This window comes from Staurois parvus, unplaced genomic scaffold, assembly GCF_062004578.1.
Source record: "Staurois parvus isolate SC_StPar_1 unplaced genomic scaffold, SC_StPar_1.0 ptg000031l, whole genome shotgun sequence".
Lineage (NCBI taxonomy): Eukaryota > Metazoa > Chordata > Amphibia > Anura > Ranidae > Staurois > Staurois parvus.
The window spans coordinates 10,031,711-10,051,212 of record NW_028317827.1 but is presented as its reverse complement, the minus strand read 5'-3'; the positions used below and the strand labels follow the sequence as shown (position 1 = coordinate 10,051,212).

General features: G+C 42.4%; 1 protein-coding gene across 1 annotated transcript in view; it reads left to right on the top strand.

Annotated features, from left to right (window-relative positions):
• IFIH1 (interferon induced with helicase C domain 1) overlaps nt 1-9,238 on the top strand; it is a 74,846-nt gene extending 65,608 nt beyond the window's left edge. The window contains exons 14-17 of the mRNA XM_089660063.1: nt 825-986; nt 1,715-1,905; nt 4,252-4,345; nt 6,298-9,238. Coding sequence (XP_089516189.1) covers nt 825-986; nt 1,715-1,905; nt 4,252-4,345; nt 6,298-6,477 — 627 coding nt within the window. The 3' untranslated portion in view covers nt 6,478-9,238. The remainder of the gene's footprint in view (nt 1-824; nt 987-1,714; nt 1,906-4,251; nt 4,346-6,297) is intronic.
• The last annotated feature ends 10,264 nt before the right edge of the window (nt 9,239-19,502 follow it).

Here is a 19,502-nt window from a genome sequence, read left to right as displayed (position 1 = left end):
GCATGGCAACATTGCAGGATCTGTTGAAAATGGGTAGAGCAACAACCTGAACTTAACTTTAGCTGCCTATGTCAGTAAAGATAATGAAGAATTGTGATTTTTCTTACCACAAGCTTGAACTACCCATGTATAGCTACCCATTCAACTGCTGAAAGCTGATTTCTGATTGGTAGATTGATTTGAATTGCTTGACGGTAGCTTTTTGCAAAGTGCTTTTAAAGAGACTCCTTCTCTTTGCTGATATGGGTAAAAGTAAAGAGCCTTTTCAAAGCCCATCTCCTGGCCCACTTTGCCATATCATCCTCCCCACCTCTCCTTGCAAAATACCAGCTGTTTGCTTTCAGCAGTGGGTGAAAGGGACCAGGATTTACAATCTCAACTCATGTTGGAATGGCAGGGGAGTGCGGAAAGGATGTGAACAATTGGTTCAGGGATGGAAAATCTTAAGCTGGCCATACACTAGTAGAATTTCATTAGAAAATGTTCTAATCATTAGCAGGATCAAATTGATGTGCATTTTTGATTGCAGTGATGAGAAACGAAAGAACACATTTCTGACAGTGAAATTAACAGTGGCTTTCATTTAGGAAAGTCCATTTGTTCCTAAATTTATTGGTCAAAGTAAACAAAAATTTGAAGGACTTTCGGACAACATTCATTATTAAGTCATCGAATGTACTAATCAGAATTTTCGTAGAGTGTTCGTATGGACGCTCTTTCTCTACTAGTGTTTGGTTAGCGGTAGTCTTTTTAAAGAGATGCAGAATTGTTTTTTTTTACAATTGTATCATGCTGTGGCTTTTTCTTTGCTTTATCACCATTAGGCTCGTGGACGAGCCAGAGCAGCGGACAGCAAGCTTGTACTGGTTGCTTCCAATTCGTCGGGAGCTGCTGAACATGACATCGTCAATGTATACAGAGAAGACATGATGTACAAAGCCATCCAGAAAGTACAGCAGATGTCCCATGAAGTGTTTGAAAAAAAAGTAATTTACCCACTTTTCTGTTTTTCTTTACTACACATACAGGCTGATTTATTGACAGAAGCCCGGGCTGAGAGAAATAAGGTTTCCGTTACTTCATGCCACTTTTCAGGGTTATCATCCTGATCCTATCTACACTTCATACCTGGGACACGTCTAAAGAATTCCTGTCCTCCATGTCTGTAGCAGGTCAGGGAGAAGGTACTGAAGCCAGGATCTGGATGATAGCAGAGCCGGGACCTTTAAGAGCAATGGTGGCTTCTTTATTTCCATCCTCACAGGTTATCTCGGGCAGCACAGTGGTTAAAAAGTTAGCACTTCCGCCAAGGTTGTTGGTTTGAATCCCAACCACAGCACAACCTGCCTGGAGTTTGTATGTTCTCCCTTTTTCTGTTTGGATTTCCTTTGGGTACTCCAGTTTCCTCCCACACTCCAAAGACATGCTGGTAGGTTAATTGAATCCTGTCTAAATTGGCCCTAGTATATATGAATGTGTGTTAGGGACTTTAGATTGTACGCCCCTTGAGGGCAGGGACTGGTGTGAATGTACAATATATATGTAAAGTGCTGTGTAAATTGACGATGCTATGTAAGTACCTGTAATAAGTAAAATAAATAAATCTTTACATTTCCCAGAGGGGTGTACATTGTTTTATAACTGATGAGCCATAGTTTTATATAAAATAGGGTTTAAATGCCATTTGACTGGAATGCCATTTTTTTTTACACAGATTCAGGAACTCCAGTGCCAAAATATTGTTGAGAAGAGAGTGAAGAAAATGAAAAATATGCGTAAAGTGTACCAGCAGAACCCCCACATGGTGACCTTCCTATGCAGAAAATGCCAGAAGCTCGTCTTTTCCGGTGGTGATATCCGTGTGATAGAAAACATGCATCATGTTATACCTGAATCAAAATTTAAGTACGTGTCAGAAGTTTCCTGGTATTGTTGCAGACAGTTGGAGTTTTGTGTAGCACACAGCTTGGTCCTGCAATTTTCATCCTAGGTTCTGATTCCTTTGTGGAGCAAGCAGCCAGGAACAGGGTATTTTCAGCCAGATGCACAAACTCTCACCCAGTTATCAGACAGTAATCAGGCAGATGTTGTTTTATTTGTTTTGTATAACTGGGATAGGGATTGGGAAAAGCTTTGGGGTGCACAGAACTAAATAACTTGAATGAGGACACTATCTTGAAGCAGTTAACTGAAGTAATACAGACTTCTCTGTACAAAAAGGTAGCACACAGCTTTTGGCACAGGGGTCTCCTCTCAGGAACAACGTTGGCAGAAGGTTTGGAATGGTCCCTCTATCAAGAATGGGTGTACAGGCAACAATCTCTCTCCTGAGAATTCTTTAAGGCCTGCTCATTGTGATCCAGGTAATCTGAAGGCCTCCTCTCAGCTTCAGTTTGACTCTGGCATGAAAGATCCCCTCTGGGTGTTGCCTTGGGTGTTCCTGTGACTTTAGGGGCGATCATATGGCTCCTTGGTGAGTGAGAGTCATCCAGGACTTGTTAAAGTGATAGTAAAGACTTTTTTCTTTAAAATGATGTTATACTTATCTGCTCTATGAAGTAGTACAGAGCAGCCCTGATCCTCCTCTTCTCAGGTCCCCCGCTGACACTCCTTGCCCCTCCCTCCTGCCAAGTGCCTCCACAGCAAGCAGCTTGCTATGGGGGCACCCATGCAGGCTCACTCCTGAGCCACTGCTCTGTGTGTCCATTCACACACAGTATCCCCTAATACTTACCTGAGCCCCATCATGATGCAGTGGTGTGCACAAGAACCTTGACTGTCCCAGTATTCTTCCATCTCATTGGCTGAGCTATTGGCTCTCTCTACTGTCATACACAGCTGATCGCCACGCTGCGCACTCCGGGAGCCGCGCATGCACGGTTAGAATGGGAGGACGTCATATGATGTCCTGCCAGAACGAGAGAACCACCGTGCGTCCGTCATGTTACTACAGTATATGGCGGGCGGGAGGTGGTTAAGGTTCCTAAGCCTTGCAAAATTTAACAGCACTCCCAGGCCGGATCAGTCTCCAGCTGGCGAAAAACTTTGCTACTCTCCGCTCTCACCCTTATATTCCACTCTCAACCCTCTGCTGGCCACTTTCTTCCTGACCAGAAATTGGCTGGGACTGTATCCAGGGCCAGCCCAGACTCTTCCCTCTCCTGCTCACTATGTTTCCAGAAAGTTCTGGAAAGATAAGGGGAGACAGGCTAGTCTGCAGCTGTAGAACTCAGACTAGGCTAAACACAATTATATCTCCACTTCTGACAGCAGAGCCAAAAAACTAAATTTGCCTCACTTCTAGCACCTAAGCTAGGACGGTGCTACATTTGTTTTTCGATGGATAACTCCCATGTTGTTCGTGATTTAAAGACCTTGAAGCCCTAGACACACATTAAAAGACTCTAAAATTTGATACTTATGTAGCACCATCCCCTTAAGAGTCGCAAGAAGATTTGGGTCCCCCTATAGTCCTGCACAGCCAGGCATCACGCATTTCCACATAGATTAGCATCCAGAGTCAATAACCTCTGAGTTTTCCTTCCAGCTCCAGGCCTGCAGGTAGGCTCCATCCCACTTGGCCTCCTTGCAGCCTCCTGCTCTCAGCCTCACACTTTTCACCCGATTCTCCCTCAAACTTTCTTTCCAACTCTCCTGCAACGGAGCAGGCTCAACACTTTTAAGGATGTCCAGCCCCTTGCCAACCCCTTGTTGGGGAGGATCCCTAAAAAGTGCAGCCAGCTGCTCCTCCAATCCACCCACTGCCTCTAGGGCCCTACTCCAAAAGCCCCAGAGGGGCTGGTCTGCAGAGCCTCTCAGCCCTGACCACAATGTGACCCCTCTCTAGCTATTACACCTGGGCTGTTGCTCAGCCCCTGTCTAACTATTGGAGTCTAGCGCTCCTGAGGAGGGTGCTACACTTACATGAGCTCAGTTGCAGACAACAGCTAAGTAACCCTTTGATTGCTGACCCACTCACCCTTCTGTATCAGGACAATAGAAACAGGACAGGACCAAGAAAACCTGCCCCTTCTATTTTTCATACCATAGAAAGGCATTTTTTTTTAATCCCCAGAGATAATGAAAAAACAACAAAGCTAATAATTGTCAGCTTTAACAAACCAAAAGGGAACAAAAAAGAGAAGTTTGTATTTAGGGCTTAGGTACACTTTGACCTTCCTAACACAAAATTAACTGCTAAAGCGGACTCGTGAATCATATTTAATAACTGTAATTGTGTGTGTCTTTTAGGAAGCTGTTCAAAAAAGGGGAAAATAAAACACTTCAAGAAAAATATGCTGATTACCAAATAAATGGTGAAATAATCTGCAAAGATTGTGGACGGGTAAGTTCCTGTGAAAGGTGTTGTCTTAAAGTGGACCTTCACCCTAAAAACGCATTGTGGGGATTTAACTTAGGGTTTATACACATACAGGGTCAATTGACTTGGAGGACCAGAGTATATCCTGGTCAACCATAGCAAAATGTTCACCCAACACCACAACTTTAGAACACGCTTATGTGATTCTCTTCTGGTGGTTTTGAGTCCCAGCTCATATAGCTCACACAAACTCGACTTACAGTGACTGATGTTTCAGAAATTGTGGGCAGTGTGGTGATGTCCTGCATGAATGGTGGTCCTGTCCCTAATTGATGGTGCTCTGGTCTGGAGAATTAATAACTAACTGCATGTACTGCTCCAATGATTGATACTTACAGCTGCACTAAAAAAAAACCACCAAATACAAAAGTGTAAAGGAACTCAAATTACTAAATACTTTTGTGCTATGCCTTTAAATCTTAAACAAATATATGGGATAGGAGCACCATATAAATGTGCAGGGCCTATTAACTTCAAAAACAGTCATACATAATAGGTTTACCAAATAAATATTCTGAGCCTTATGACATCAAACCAATTATTAAAAATAATGTCAAGAAAGTGCCAAGTGTGGGCATTAACCACTAACCTACAGGGCACTTATACCCCCTTCCTGCCCAGGCCAATTTCTAGCTTTCAGCGCTGTCACACTTTGAATGACAATTGTGCGGTCAAACAACACTGTATCCATATGAAATTTTTATCATTTTTTGAGACAGATAGAGCTTTCTTTTGGTGGTATTTAATCACCTCTGGGTTTTTTATTTTTTCTTAAAGAAACCAAAAACCACTGAAAATTTTGAAAAAAAAATTTTTTTCTTAGTTTTTGTTATACAATTTTGTAAATAAGTGATTTTTCTCCTTCACTGATGTGTGCTAATGAGGTTGCAGTGATGGGCACTGATAGGCTGCACTGATGGACACTGATGATAGGTGGCACTGATGGGCACTGATACGGAGGCACTGGTAGGTTGCACTGATGGGCATTGACAGGCATCACTGATGGGCACTGAAAGGCAGCACTGATACATGACACTGATAGGCGGCACTGACTGGCACTGTTAGGCGGCACTAACTGGCACTGATAGGTGGCACTGACTGGCACTGATAGGCGGCACTGACTGGCACTGATGTGCACTGATAGGTGACACTGACTGGCACGGATAGGTGGCACTGATTGGCAGCACTGATAGGTGGCACTGATTGGCATTGATAGGTGGCACTGATGGGTGACATTGAAAGGCAGCTCAGATGGGCACTGATATGTGGCATTGATGTGCACTGGTATGCACTGATATGTGGCATTGATGTGGCACTGATGGGCACTGGCACATGGCACTAATGGGCACTGACAGGTGGCACTTCTGGGGCCACACTGATCATCAGGGCACACTGATCATCAGTGCCCTGATGATCAGTGTACATGTCCCCTCCGCGGATAGCCGATTGCCGGCTCTCCTCTCGAGCTGTCAGCGTGACAGCTCGAGAGGAGAGAAATGCCGATAATCGGCATTTTCGTGTTTACATGTGATCAGCTGTGATTGGACACAGCTGATCACATGACCGAGCCGACATCTTCGGCTCTTTCCGTGATCCGCTGTGTCCGGGGGACACAGCGCACCAGAGATCTCCGCGCTGCACGCTCCCTGAGCCGCGCATGCACAGTGAGAATGGTAGGACGTCATATGACGTCCTATCAAAATGAGAGAACCACCTTGCGCCCGTCATTGTACTATAGGGCGGGCGGAAGGTGGTTAAAGGGTGCAACCCCAAGTTTTAGAAGTGTAGTTTTACAGAAGTACGTCATTTCGGAAAAATTTCATTTTACAGATTTTAGAGAATGCGTGCATCCTGGATTTTAATTTGTCTGTTGAATTTCTGTTCCAATCATTAATCATGTGAATCTTTTGTTTTAGACGTGGGGAACCATGATGGTGCATAAAGGACTGGATCTACCTTGCCTTAAAATATGCAATTTTGTCATTAAGTACATGGACGAGAAAATGACCAAAGACACTCTGGAAATTTGGAGCGAGCTGCCCATTAGGTTTCCGGCATTTGAATACATGGCGTGTGATGATAGCGATGCTGATTAATAAGTGCAGTATATACACAAATATCAGACTTGCTTTCTCTACTGCTCAGTCTTGCTCATTTGGGGGGAGGTCACCCGGTGGAATCAGATCCTGTTTAAATCCTGTCCTTTTCAGCAGCTTTGACGAGGGGAAGAGATAATTGTAGGGCCATATTTGAAATAAGTCAAGTTCCAAGGGTGAAAGGGTTGAGGTTGAAGTTTAAAAAGGACAGTATTTAAAGCTTTTATTATCAGACTATTTTTTTGACCTTTGTGGGTAACAATTGGAATGAGAGATGGAAGTAATACAGAGGCTGCACAGAGGGGTCTCAAGACTCTCTGCTGCTTATGTAACATGCAAACAACACTTGCTTTTGATAAAGTCCAAGATAAAATCCATCCGGTGACTCTGTCATCCAAATAAAGTACATTTATTGGCTACATGGTACATACAAAATGAAGAAACTAACGCGTTTTGGCAGTCATGCCTTAATCATAGCATCATACCATAAATAAGGCCTGATGGGCAAAACGTGTTGGCCAATGGTGTATTTAGGTTTTTGCTGCCCTATGCAACACAAAAATTTGCACCCCTTCCCAACGGAGAGAGACTAACATTGACCAGCAACACCCCAGCTCCCCACTCGAGAGAGCCTTCCACTACCACTGCCCCCCATACACCAGCCACCTTCCCCCCATGGCGAGAGAGAGAAATACACTAACCTTCCTTCACAGCTCTGAACATCCCCGGGAATGAGGATTGGGCTGTGCATACACCATCATGAAACCCGCAGCCTCTCTCGGAACCCACCAGGTCCCCATCCCATGTGTGTCCCTTCTTCCATCTCTGCTTCCAAGTGGCAGTACTGCCCCCCTGAAAAATGCCACCCTAGGCAAATGCCTTGTTTGCCTTGTGGTAAATACACCCCTGGTGTTGGCATATTCAATTTGTATTGACCATGAAGCCAATAACATTTACTTTATTTGGATGACATTGAGATGCTGGCTGGATTTTATCTTGAACGTTGAAACTACTGAAGTGTGGAGACACTGCAGCCAGGTCACCGGTTCCCTTAGCTCCTAAGTGATTAATGGTCAAGCTGTGCTAATCTGTAATCATATGCTACAAAGTCCATCACAGCTGCACATAAAGTAGACAGCATGCTCCTTCCAACGACTCATCCTGGATTTTGCAATAGCAATCTTATCATATGGCTGGTGACACAGGGAATGGAGCCTGCATAGTAGGATACCACTCTTCATCTGTAACTAGCACTGCTCGATGATGTACGTCTAAATTTGTTTAACAGTCATGAAGACCTCAGCCTAGTTTAGCAAAGTTTTGATGTTGGTGGGCAGACTCCCCCTTGTTCCAGTATAGCCTATTCTTGTACAGCCTGAACACATTACACTAAAAATATTATCCTTTTAATTGTATGGCTGTATGCTAAAATTGTCCCAAAAGTGGAGGAAGCTGTTTTGTGGACTGAAGAAATATTCAGGTTCATGTGCGTCATCACACTTTGATAGGCTGATGGGTTCAGTTGCCTAAACAATATGCAGGTAAGAAGAAAGGTTGATCATGGTTGGTAGTTGAGCTTCTACAAAGATGTGAACTCATAGAAATATCCCCTTAGAGTGATTTACACCAGAGATCTAGCCCCCATGATAGGGACACTGTGCATTTTCTACAAGTACTATACTGGTACATTCAACAAGGGTAAAGTGCTGGCATAAGCAAGGCTCTTTACTGTATATAGCACACTATGGAGCTGTTATCGGACTCAGTGGTAAGAATTGTGAAAAGCCCTTTTCATCTGACCAAATAAACGGGTAAATAAAATGGCACATTTTTACACTTTCTTTACTTGTACTATTGAATAAGTCATGTTTATCTTATGGGTATTTTTTTTTTATTACAATGCATATATTTAAATGTGTTTTTCTATCTTCTTTAAAATTACTGTACTACTATTTTTATTATTATTATTTTGCATGTTGTCTGTGTTTTTTGCTAGCAATGAAAGAATCCTGTTCTCTTTGTATTACTTCCCTTGTGTGAAATGCTTGGTGATCCTGCCAGCCCCCCTGCTTTCCTATTTCAAACTGACCATACTAGGCAATGGAGCACAGCATGGTTTGTTTTCTGGCAGTGCTGAGAGCTCATCCTGCTCTCCTCTAAAGAATAGACTTGTGCTGACTCACCTCCCCCTCCACAGCCATTCACTGGGAAGATCAGTGTCCTGCTATCTCTCCTCCACCAACTCTCTAAGATCCTTATGCAGCTGAGAACAGAGGGTATGTGATCACTTATAAAAAAACATTATAAACACCTTTTTTTCCCCCTTTTATATATGTATACACAGATGTTTTGCCTTTAATTTATATTTTAAACTGAATGGGTTCCTTTACACGGTGAGGGTTTACTTATACTTTAAGTAGTAAACATATTTAAAAACATTTTACTCAGTTTTCAAAGGGCAGTTAATGTATATTGAAAGCATCCTAAAGTAAAGCACCTCCCACCCAATGTATGCAGGGGTTTAGGGGACACCACATATAACAATGGAACTATGAGATGAACTTACACAAAATGATCCACTTCTCACCACTGCAACAAACCTTGTGAACGAGCCCTTACAGTACAAATGTAATGCTAAGAAGAAAGATTTCTAAATACTCAAATCAAATGTGAACGCTAATTTAATTATGAATTTGACAGAAATGTAAAATGTGGATGATATATGTACCTGAAATGTGCAAATAAATTAGTGATTATTTCACTCTTTGAGCTATTGTGTTCTTTTTTCGGTGTGTGTGTATATATATATATATATATATATATATATATATATATATATGTGTGTGTGCGTTTGTGTGTATATATATATATATATATATATATATTTGTATTTTTTTATCATTTTGGATGGAAACTTGGGTGACTTTGGACTGTGTGTTTTTCCTTACTGCAAGGAAGGCACTGTTCATTTTTATGAGTCTACCCGAGAAGAGAATGAAAACGGAAGTATAAAATAAAATAATAAAATACATGGAGGTGTGCACTAGGAGGCAGAATGAGTAGTCTGGAGTTGGGCTCACCATGAAGAAAACATGGAGGCTGCCCAATCCTTTTTGAAAATGTTAGTTGGTTATCTGGTTCTCATGCCTACTTACTGGCTTTAGTACTTTCCAAGTCACTGATCCAGAAAAAGTATGTAAATTGGGAGTTTTGATTTACCTCTGATGTTCTTAACCACTTGCCGTCCAGAGGATTTACTTCCCTTCCTGACCAGACCAATTTTGGAGCATACGGCACTGAGTTACTTTAACTGACAATTGCGCAGTCATGCAACGCTGCACCCAAATTAAATTTATGTCCTTTTTTTCCCACAAATAGAGTTTTCTTTCTGTGGTATTTGATCACCTCTGCATTATAAACAAAAAAGGCCAATCATTTTGAAAAAAAAACTATAGTTTTGACTTTTTGCTATTAAACATGTCCAGTAAAAAAATTTAAAAAATCAAATTTTGTCATGAATTTAGGCCAAAATGTATTCTGCGACATGTCTTTGCCAAAAAAATCCCAATACGCGTAAATCAATTGGTTTACATGAAAGTTATAGTGTTTACAAATGGCGGGATATATACTGGGATATTTTTTATTTTTTCACTAGTAAAGGCAGCGATCAGCGACTTATAGCGGGACTGTGGCGGGCATTCTGACACTGGGGGGAACTGACTTGGTGTCACTGACATCCCCAGTGACACCAATACAGTGATCAGTGCTAATAAAAAGCACTGACACTGTACTAATGACACTGGGCAAAGGGTTAACTGTGTGCTGTTTTACTATGTGGGCTGTGTGTGCTTAAGCAGTGTGCAGGAGCTGATAGGGGAGAGATCTGTTTTGTTTACATACAGGTCTCTCCCCCATTGGTAATACTCAGAGATCATCGGGTTATCATCAGCCAGGACCCGGTAATTGGCAGCCGAGGCCGCGAATGTCGGCGCAGGTAGGGCGCATATGCCTCCTACCCGGAACTGCAAAATATATATATATGTGATTTTGCGCACCTGTGCTGCCATGTAGCAGTGTTTCTGCTATAGGGCAGCGTGGAAGTAGTTAAAGGGGTTGTAAACCTTACATATACCCAGTGAAGTGACTGGCCTCAAGTGGTCCACATAGATAAAACAAATCCTTCTACATACGCTGTACCTGTTTATCTGCAGCCCTCTATCCTCGATAGCTGTGCAATGCAGAATTTATACAGCTTGCCTGAGCTTTTAGAAAGCAGGGGGTGGGGAGCTGAAGTTACACACTGCAGAGCTCAATGAGAGCTGTTTGGAGGGAAGAGACCCCCCCCTCCTAACCACAGCACACAGGAGCAAGGATGAGGCTGTCAATCACAGGCTGTATGCTGGAGGTTCCTCCCCTGTCACTTTTTTCTCATGGTGTCAGGAAAACTTGTCAGAAGATTCATACTGACACTTAGGGGTATATTTACTAAAGCTGGAGAGTGCAAAATCAGGCTCACGTTTGCATAGAAACCAAGCTGATTTTTTTTTTCATTTTTCATGTCTGAGGTTTACAGCCATTTTAAACTGCATAGTTGTTTGAGATAAGTGCCATAGAATTAACCTAGGCCAGAGGTCAGTATTAGCAGTCAGGCTCTTTATTAGAAGGACTGGCAGGCTTTGGATTCCTCCTATTACAAGAGTATTTTAAAGTTAAACTACTGTATAATGGCTTTGAGTCAATTTTATTTTAAATTGTTGTGATTGGAGGAGAGGAGATCATGATGTCTTTCAGCCTCTCCTTCATTCACAGAAAAACTTGTATTCGGTGAAAAGTATACTAGGCTTTTTCTGAATGGAGAAGATGTACAATGAGTGACCAGTTATGATTAGTGTACTACAGCCAGAACTACAAATCTCAGCACCAGACATTTGGCATTTGCAGTACTGGGAGGGGTGGGTACTGAATAAAAACAGTTGTACCAAATGGGGCAGAGGTAATTTATTTTTTAACAGCAAAGCCAGCTCAAAATTGATTTTTTTTGTTTTTATTTTACGAAGTTTAGCTTTAAACTTTAAAATTGCTGTTTTGTATCTTTTATTTTTGCCTTTACATATTTTACAATAGCCACTTCTTGTTTAACAAGTGTAGCGCCCTCCTAGATAAGTGCTAGGTTTCGATAGAGTTAATTGTATTTTGATAGGTAAATGTAGTTGTCACACTGTAGGCAGTGTGGCTGTATTTGTTGTTAGCCAAAAGTATATGTTGTTTTCTGCTAGTTAGGTGTGTTGTGATCAGCTGCTGCCAGCCTGATAGCTCCCTCTACATTTAGAGAGCTTGAGAAGTTTCCAGACCATAGTTGTGGAACTATGCAGATGCCAGCATGATTATTGATACAGCCCCATCCTATCCCAAAGAGACTGGCTCTGATGGCATGCTGGGTAACTGTATATATTAAGCAAGCACATGGGGCTCTGGGTCTTTTCCTGTCCATGATTGGTCCAGCCTGGGAGAAGGCCCTTTGCTCTTGAGGCAACTACTGCTGTGAGGCCTCAGGAAGGCATGAATGCTGAGACCTGGGTTCTGCTATGTTGACTGAGGGGCCGTCCACTGAAGATCTGGTCTGGTATCATGGAGGAAGGCATCCAGCTTCTCTTGGGCCTTGTGAGTACAGACACCTCTAAAGGATCTTTGTGCTACTTAAACCCCTCTCTGGTGCTGGAAAGTCAGCTGAAGGTCTAGTAAAGGGAACATCAGCTGGTGTTCCTAAGAGCTTTGTCCACCTGTCCTTCAGGGACATTGCTCTTGGGGCTCTAGGAAAGCTACTACTACCACTATTACTACTACTACTGCTTTTAAGCTGAAGTCCACTGTTTAATTCAAGTACAGACTCCAACATAGTTTATCCTGAAGATTAGATAAAGTCCACAAATGTGCATAGTTCTTGTTTTTGGAGTATCCCACTCATTACCTCAACCCTATCTGAGTTCTCCAAAAAATAAAAAAAGCAACAACAAAATACGCAACACATCTAGACTAGTCATTTGAAGAAATGTACTAGTGAGCCTATGTGCTTGGCTGCGGGGCAAAGCTTTTGGGGAAGACCCAGACTGTAATCCTGCAACTCCTACGGGAGTAGCGCTACACATACACAAGTAAGCATTTAATACATGGCAAATGATTCCCAGAGCACAATACAGTTAGAAATTGGAAGATAAAAATGCCACTTCACTGGTATAAATCAAACTTCAGCTGGAACAGGTGATATACACTGTCATCAACAACTATTTGTTTAACTGATGCCTCAGCCCAGCCCAGTTGCTGCACCTATTGAGTGGAATACTCTAGGTCAAAAAGACCAATGGAGCAGTGTGGTCCAATACTTTGGAGAGTCATTTGAGAATACACGTGATGAAGAATACCTGGTGATGAAGTTTTTGGGTGAACTAAATTTTTTATCTGTCAGGGCTCTCGGTAAGACCAGAGATGTGTGAACTGACACAGGGAAACGCAGGCTCAAGTATGGTGTAACAATATAATTGATTAAAGGTTATATACAAATATAAACGCACAATATAACAAAACCAAACCTCCAACTGATAACGGAATGTACACAGACAAGAGCAGTCAGGGCTGGTGAGGTGGAGTGGTCAGGCAGGCCAGGTCAGGAACCATCGAGCAGACAAGACACAAAGGAGCAGGCAGAGCGTAGTCAGATGGGCCGGGTCAGGAACAATCAGGCAAACAAGGTACCAAAGGAGCAGGCTGGAGAGTGGTCAGGAATAGCCGGGGTCTGGACAGGCGGCGTTCATTCAGAGTCAGGATCAAGGTGAAATCAGGCAGGAAGCAGACAGAATGCAGGTACAGGGGCTCATTGGAAACATACACCAAGGCACTGACTGCAGGTCTGGCCATTCCTTAAATACACCTCCTGCAATCAGCCTCAGGTGATCGCTGACTGCAGGAGTGAGCTTCTGGTTGCTGAGAGCACCCGCTGGTACTGCAGCCCACATGGCAGATGAGTCCCACCACTAATGGTGAGTCCATTCCTGACATTATCTTTCTATTTTTTGTGCACTGCAATCTTAATGGTGTAGTGCCTTCCCAAATAGGTACATTTTGTTCTTGGCTCCACTATAGTGAGTGGAGGGTTGCTTCCAGTTAGGTGTTAGTTTGGCTCTACTGTAGTGAGTGGAGTGGTTGTTGATTATTTAGGTCTGCTCAGGGTTCCTGAGCTGAGAGTTTGATTGCTTCCCCCTGCCTCTGGAAGAAGCTTCCAGAGCATAGGGAGGTATATTCAGATGATCAGCTGAATATTTATCATACCCTGGCCAATCCCTGGAAGGGTCATCCAGAAGGTGCCTAGGGAGGAGATAAATAGTCAGGATGCCTGAATAGATTGTTCTTTCATTGTCAGAGGGGGTTCCAGTACTCCTGGGGCTGTTGCCCCTAGGTGAAGCATCACCGAGACAAGAAACTAGAATTTGGGCCTTAGGAGAATTGCTGAGAAGGCATACCTGCTGAAGGACACTGCTTCAGAGTCCTGGTCTGGAGTTTGTTGTATTCCTCATGATAGATCTACCTGTGGAGGTGGAGGCTGGGTAGCAGACTGTAAAGATCTTGCTGGGGACTGTTAGGTATGCAAGTGCCAGAAGGGATCGGTGGCCGGAGATTGCCCTGTGGTCTGCAGATGGGGGGACTTAGACTTTCCTACCATTCCCTCCTACCCCCAGATAATGGATATTGAGAGACAAGAGAGAAGTTTGTCCTCCGGTGCTGTTGCTGAATGTTTTGGAGCACATCTGTCAAACACAAAGCCCGTGGTCCAAATCCAGCCCTGCCAGGCCATTTCTTGTGGTCTGGTCACCTCTCTTGCAGCTGTGGCATCCCCCTCGTCTCTGCCCCCACCTTGTCTCAGCAGATGGCAGGAAAGAGGAGGACAGAACTCCTCCTACAGATCCAGCACCTCTCTGTGGAGCTGCAGCACCCCCTCTTCTCTGCCTCCCCTGATCTCAGCATTCGGCAAACTCCGGCAGCTGACTCCAGCTCTCCTCTGGTCCTCCTCCAGATCCTGCACTTTCCGTTTTCCAGCTTCAACCCCAGCTTCTTCCCTTACAGCAGCACAAGGTAAGGGAGTGCACAGTGGTGTAAGGAGGATGGGGAACTTGGCTTCTGATGGTGGGGGGATCTCTTGACATCTGATGTAAGGGGGGGTTCTCTGGACATCTAGTCTTACAGATACAACCGGCCCTTTGAGGGCAACCATAATACTCATGTTGCCCGCAATGAAATTGAGTTTGGCACCCCTATTTTGGAGTATCCCGTTACCCCAAACTCTCCTCGTCTTAAAGTTCTGCTACAATAAATTCTAAAAAGACATCCCCTAAGCTGAGATTTAATTGCTGATGTGCTGGTGTGAGTGGTGGCTTCTGTACTACCTAGGTAGAACCTGTCTGTTTCCAGCAGCCCCTATGTGGGTGTGCGCTTCAATAATACATACATTTTTAGTGGTACACCGAAATGAAAATTTTGGACCAAAACCAAAAATAGGGGGAATTTCTGCACTGAAGTCAATGGGGGCACATATTTGCATGGAAGTTAATGGGATGCAATTTTGCATTGAAGTCAATAGAGGGCATTTTTGCATTGAAGTCAATGGGACATGATTTTGCATTGAAGTCAACGGGACGCGATTTTGCATTGAAGTCAATGGGATGTGATTTTGCATTGAAGTCAATTAACATTATCAGCACCTTTTTTTTCTATTTGCAAAACGCCGATAACCCTATTTTTGGCCCAAAATTTTTGGCAGCCGATATTTTATTATAGGTACTTATACTGTATAGCGCTGTCAATTTACGCAGCGCTTTACATATACATTGTACATTAACATCAGTCCCTAATCCTCAAGGAACATACAATCTAAGGTCCCTAACTCACATTCATACATACACATACTAGGGCCAATTTAGAGAGGAGCCAATTAACCTACCAGCGTGTCTTTTAAGTGTGGGAGGAAACTGGAGTACCCGGAGGAAACCCACGCAGGCACAGGGAGAACGTGCAAACTCCAGGCAGGTGTGGTGCTGTGGTTGGGATTCAATATATCAGTGCATCACTAATTTGTCACCTAAAATTCCAAAGCTACAAAAGATTTTTAAGCACACGTCATAATATCCCTAGACAGCACTAATACAATGTTATACCAGTGATTTCCATCCACCCAAAGAAAACTACTTGGGAATGTTGGATTCTGAAGCTCATACTCAACCTCTGAGGTCATCTTGGCAGAATCATCTATAGCAGTGACACATGACACCGAATTGTAAAGAATATTGAAACAATATAGACATTGCTTTTACTTAAAGGAATTTTTTTTTCTGCAAAAATAAAAAGGCTGAGAGTTGGAAAACGAATAAAATAGGTTTTGGTTTTCAGTAACTTTAAAGTAGAACTAGAGGCACAAAGTTTTTTGTTTTTTTTTTCATTTTGGATAGAGTAAGGGAGAGACACAGGTTCTGTGGCTGATTAAGGTGGTCAATAAACTCACCCAGTGCCTTATCTGCCCTAAATTAGCCTCAGAACCTGTGCAGTTTGCGTTTTATCTGTTTCTGCAGTGCATTTGCGTTTTTGCACTTGCATTTTTGATGCATTTTTGCTTTTTTTTTCTTGTTGCTAGGCAGATTTTAAACACAAAACACATAAAAAACACGGCAAAAATGCAGAAAAAACGCAATATATGCTTTTTTGCAGCGTTCCCATTGAAGTCTATAGAACCAAAAACATAACGTTTTGCGTTCAAAAAAGTCCCTGACCCTTTCCAAAAACCGCACCGGGTGAAAACGCAAAGATGTGAACCTGTCCAATAGGAAATCATGTTAAATGGACTGTACTGCGTTTAAGCAAAACACAAAACTCTGCAGAAAACACTTAAGTGTGAACCTAGAGTTAGGCTAGGTTCACACCTATGCAGTTTGCGTTTGATCTATTTCTGCAGTGCGTTTTGCGGTGCGTTTTTGCACATTTACACAGTCTATAGAACCAAAAACGCAACATTTTGCATTTAAAAAAGTGCCCGAGCCTGGGTTCACACTGATGCGGTGCGGAATTTGCACTGTTTTCTGTGTGATTTCCGCACCACATCATAATCGTGCCCTGTTCACACGAACCATTGCGGGTGTGCATTTTAAGTTAACGAGACCACGAACTCAGTTCGCAGTGCTATGTGCAGAATCGGATCGCATGAGTGTGAACACCCATGTGATCCGATTATGGTGTGGACTAAAAAGGGTCCTGCACTTTTTTAGTGCAGATGCAGTGCGATTTGACCTGTACAAAATGTATGGCTACAATCACACCGCACAGAAATTGCATGTGATTTGCACAGGAATGCTGAAGGTTCCTTTGTGAATCACATGCGACGTGCCGCACAGCATCATGTTGAACCCTTTCCAAAAAACGCACCGGGTGAAAACGTGGCGATGTGAACGTGTCCCATACGAAATCAAGTTAAATGGCCTGTAGTGCGTTTCTGCAAATTGCAGCAGAAAACGCATAGGTGTGAACCTAGACTAAGTCATATGTGTTTGGTTTTAAAGGGATGAGGTGGCAGCCCTAGTTATAACCGGTCAGTATACTTTTGCCATCTGGATCAAAGTGGAGGGATTTCTCTTCACTTCCTGCCCCATACCCAAAACAGGAAGTAAGAGGAAATCCCTCCAAATTAAGGGAATTCCTTGGGGACCCCCAGATCACCAGAACTAGTGTCCCCATTGGAAAATTTCTCCTCTATTATTTTTCTGGGGATAACCCAAAATTTGGGGTTTCCTGTACTTTCACTTTCGATGAAAATTGTAAATAGGATAAATAGAGAGGGTGAATCTCCTTAGAGGGGGGCACAGACAGCAATAAAAACGTAATAGGTGTTCTAATCCCTCACCACTCTATCCAAAGCAAAAAAAAACTGTTTTGCCTTTCATTCTACTTTAACTACAAATCTATATGACACGTTATGTATTCTTATTAATCATGTGACCAGGGGCGGACTGACCATTCAGGAACTTGGGCACTGCCCGAGGGCCCGGGGTCAGTAGGGGGCCCCATGAGATGCCCCTGGTACCTTTCATTGGCTTTTTAATAGGCTTTTTTGGGTGTGGGCGAGGACACAGGGGCCCCATGATCCGTTATTGCCCGGGGGCCCCATGAGTTGTCAGTCCACCCCTGCATGTGACATGTATATGAACATACAGAGCACCTCATTAAGTAAATGAAGCAGCCTGTCTCTTGCTGAGTCTGCCAGCGTCTGGACAAATGTTAGGAATTACAACATAATACTACATTTGCTCTGTTGCAGCTGTTTGATTAATTATCTGCAGGCTCCAGACACAAGCAGAGGTGTTATCTGCCAGTTCCAAGCAGCCTTCCACTACAGAGATGGGGATGTAAAGAGAACCTGTCACTCTGCCTCATAGCTGCTATGGACTAGGATCCCATCCTGTGCTGGGAAGCAGTATAACGTCCAGGGCAAGCAAGTCAATGTGAATTAGGTCCCTTTCACACAGGCGTTCCATTTTTCTCATCAGTTGTCACGTTTTTTCCAAGCAAAAACGGATCAGTTTACATCCTTTTTTCATCAGTTTATATCTGTTTTTTTATCAGTTTACATCCATTTTTCATCAGTTTACATCAGGTTTTTCATCCATTTTTCATCCGTTGTCATCCATTTTTTGTCCATTTACATTTGTTTTGATCTGTTTTACATCTGTTTTTGATCAGTTTTTTTAATCAGTTTACCTTTGCTTTTCATCAGTTTACATCAGTTTTTTCATCTGTTTTTCATCCTTGTACATCCGTTTTCCATCTGTTTACATTCATTTTCGTCCGTTTTCATCCGTCTACGTTCATTTTTAGTCTATTTACATGTTTGTATCCGTTTTCATTCAATTACATACGTTTTTGTCCGTTTACATACGTTTTGTCTACATTTACATCAGTTGTTTGTCTGTTTTCATCCGTTTACAACTGTTTTTGTCCGTTTTCATCCATTTACACCATTTTTCATTCATTTACATTTGTTTTCATCCATTTTCCATAATTTTTTTAACCAGTTTACCTTTGTTTTTCATCAGTTTACATCATTTTTTCATCCATTTTTCATCCTTGTACATCCATTTTCCATCAGTTTACATTTGTTTTCATCCGTTTTCATCAGTTTGCATTCATTTTTAGACTGTTTACATTTGTTTGCATCCGTTTTCATCCATTTACATCTGTTTTTGTCCGTTTACATCTAGTTTTGTCCAATTACATCATTTGTTTGTCCATTTTCATGCGTTTTTGGCCGTTTTCATCCATGTACATCTGTTTTTCGTCAATTTACATTAGTTTTAGTCAGTTTTCCATCCGTTTACATCATTTTTTCTTCTGTTTACATTTGTTTACATCCATTTTTGTCCGTTTACATCTGTTTTCATCCGTTTTCATCCATTTTTTGTCCATTTACATTCATTTTTATCTGTTTTACATCTGTTTATGATCAGTTTTTTAATAAGTTTACCTTCGCTTTTCATCAGTTTACATCAGTATTTTCATCTGTTTTTCATCCTTGTACACCGTTTTCCATCAGTTTACATTTGTTTTCGTCCGTTTTCATCAGTTTACATTCATTTTTAATCTGTTTACATTGGGGATATTTCCCTTCACTTCCTGTCCCATAGTCAAAACAGGAAGTGAGAGGAAATCTCTAAAAAGTGAGAGAATCTCTGATTGTCACCAGAATCATCAACTTGTGTCCTCTTTGGAATATTTCCCCTCTATTACTGTTGTGGTTACAACCCAGAAGTTGGGATTTTCTTTTACTTTCACTTTTGTTGATAACTGTAAAGAGGACAAATAAAGCGGGTCAATATCCTTAAAGTGCTACTAAACCCCGGTCCCTGCATTCACTATATCTGGTTTCCCACAGTACACAGAACATGGAAATGCAATTATTTTACTAAATATAAACTGCTAAATACCTTTTCTCATCA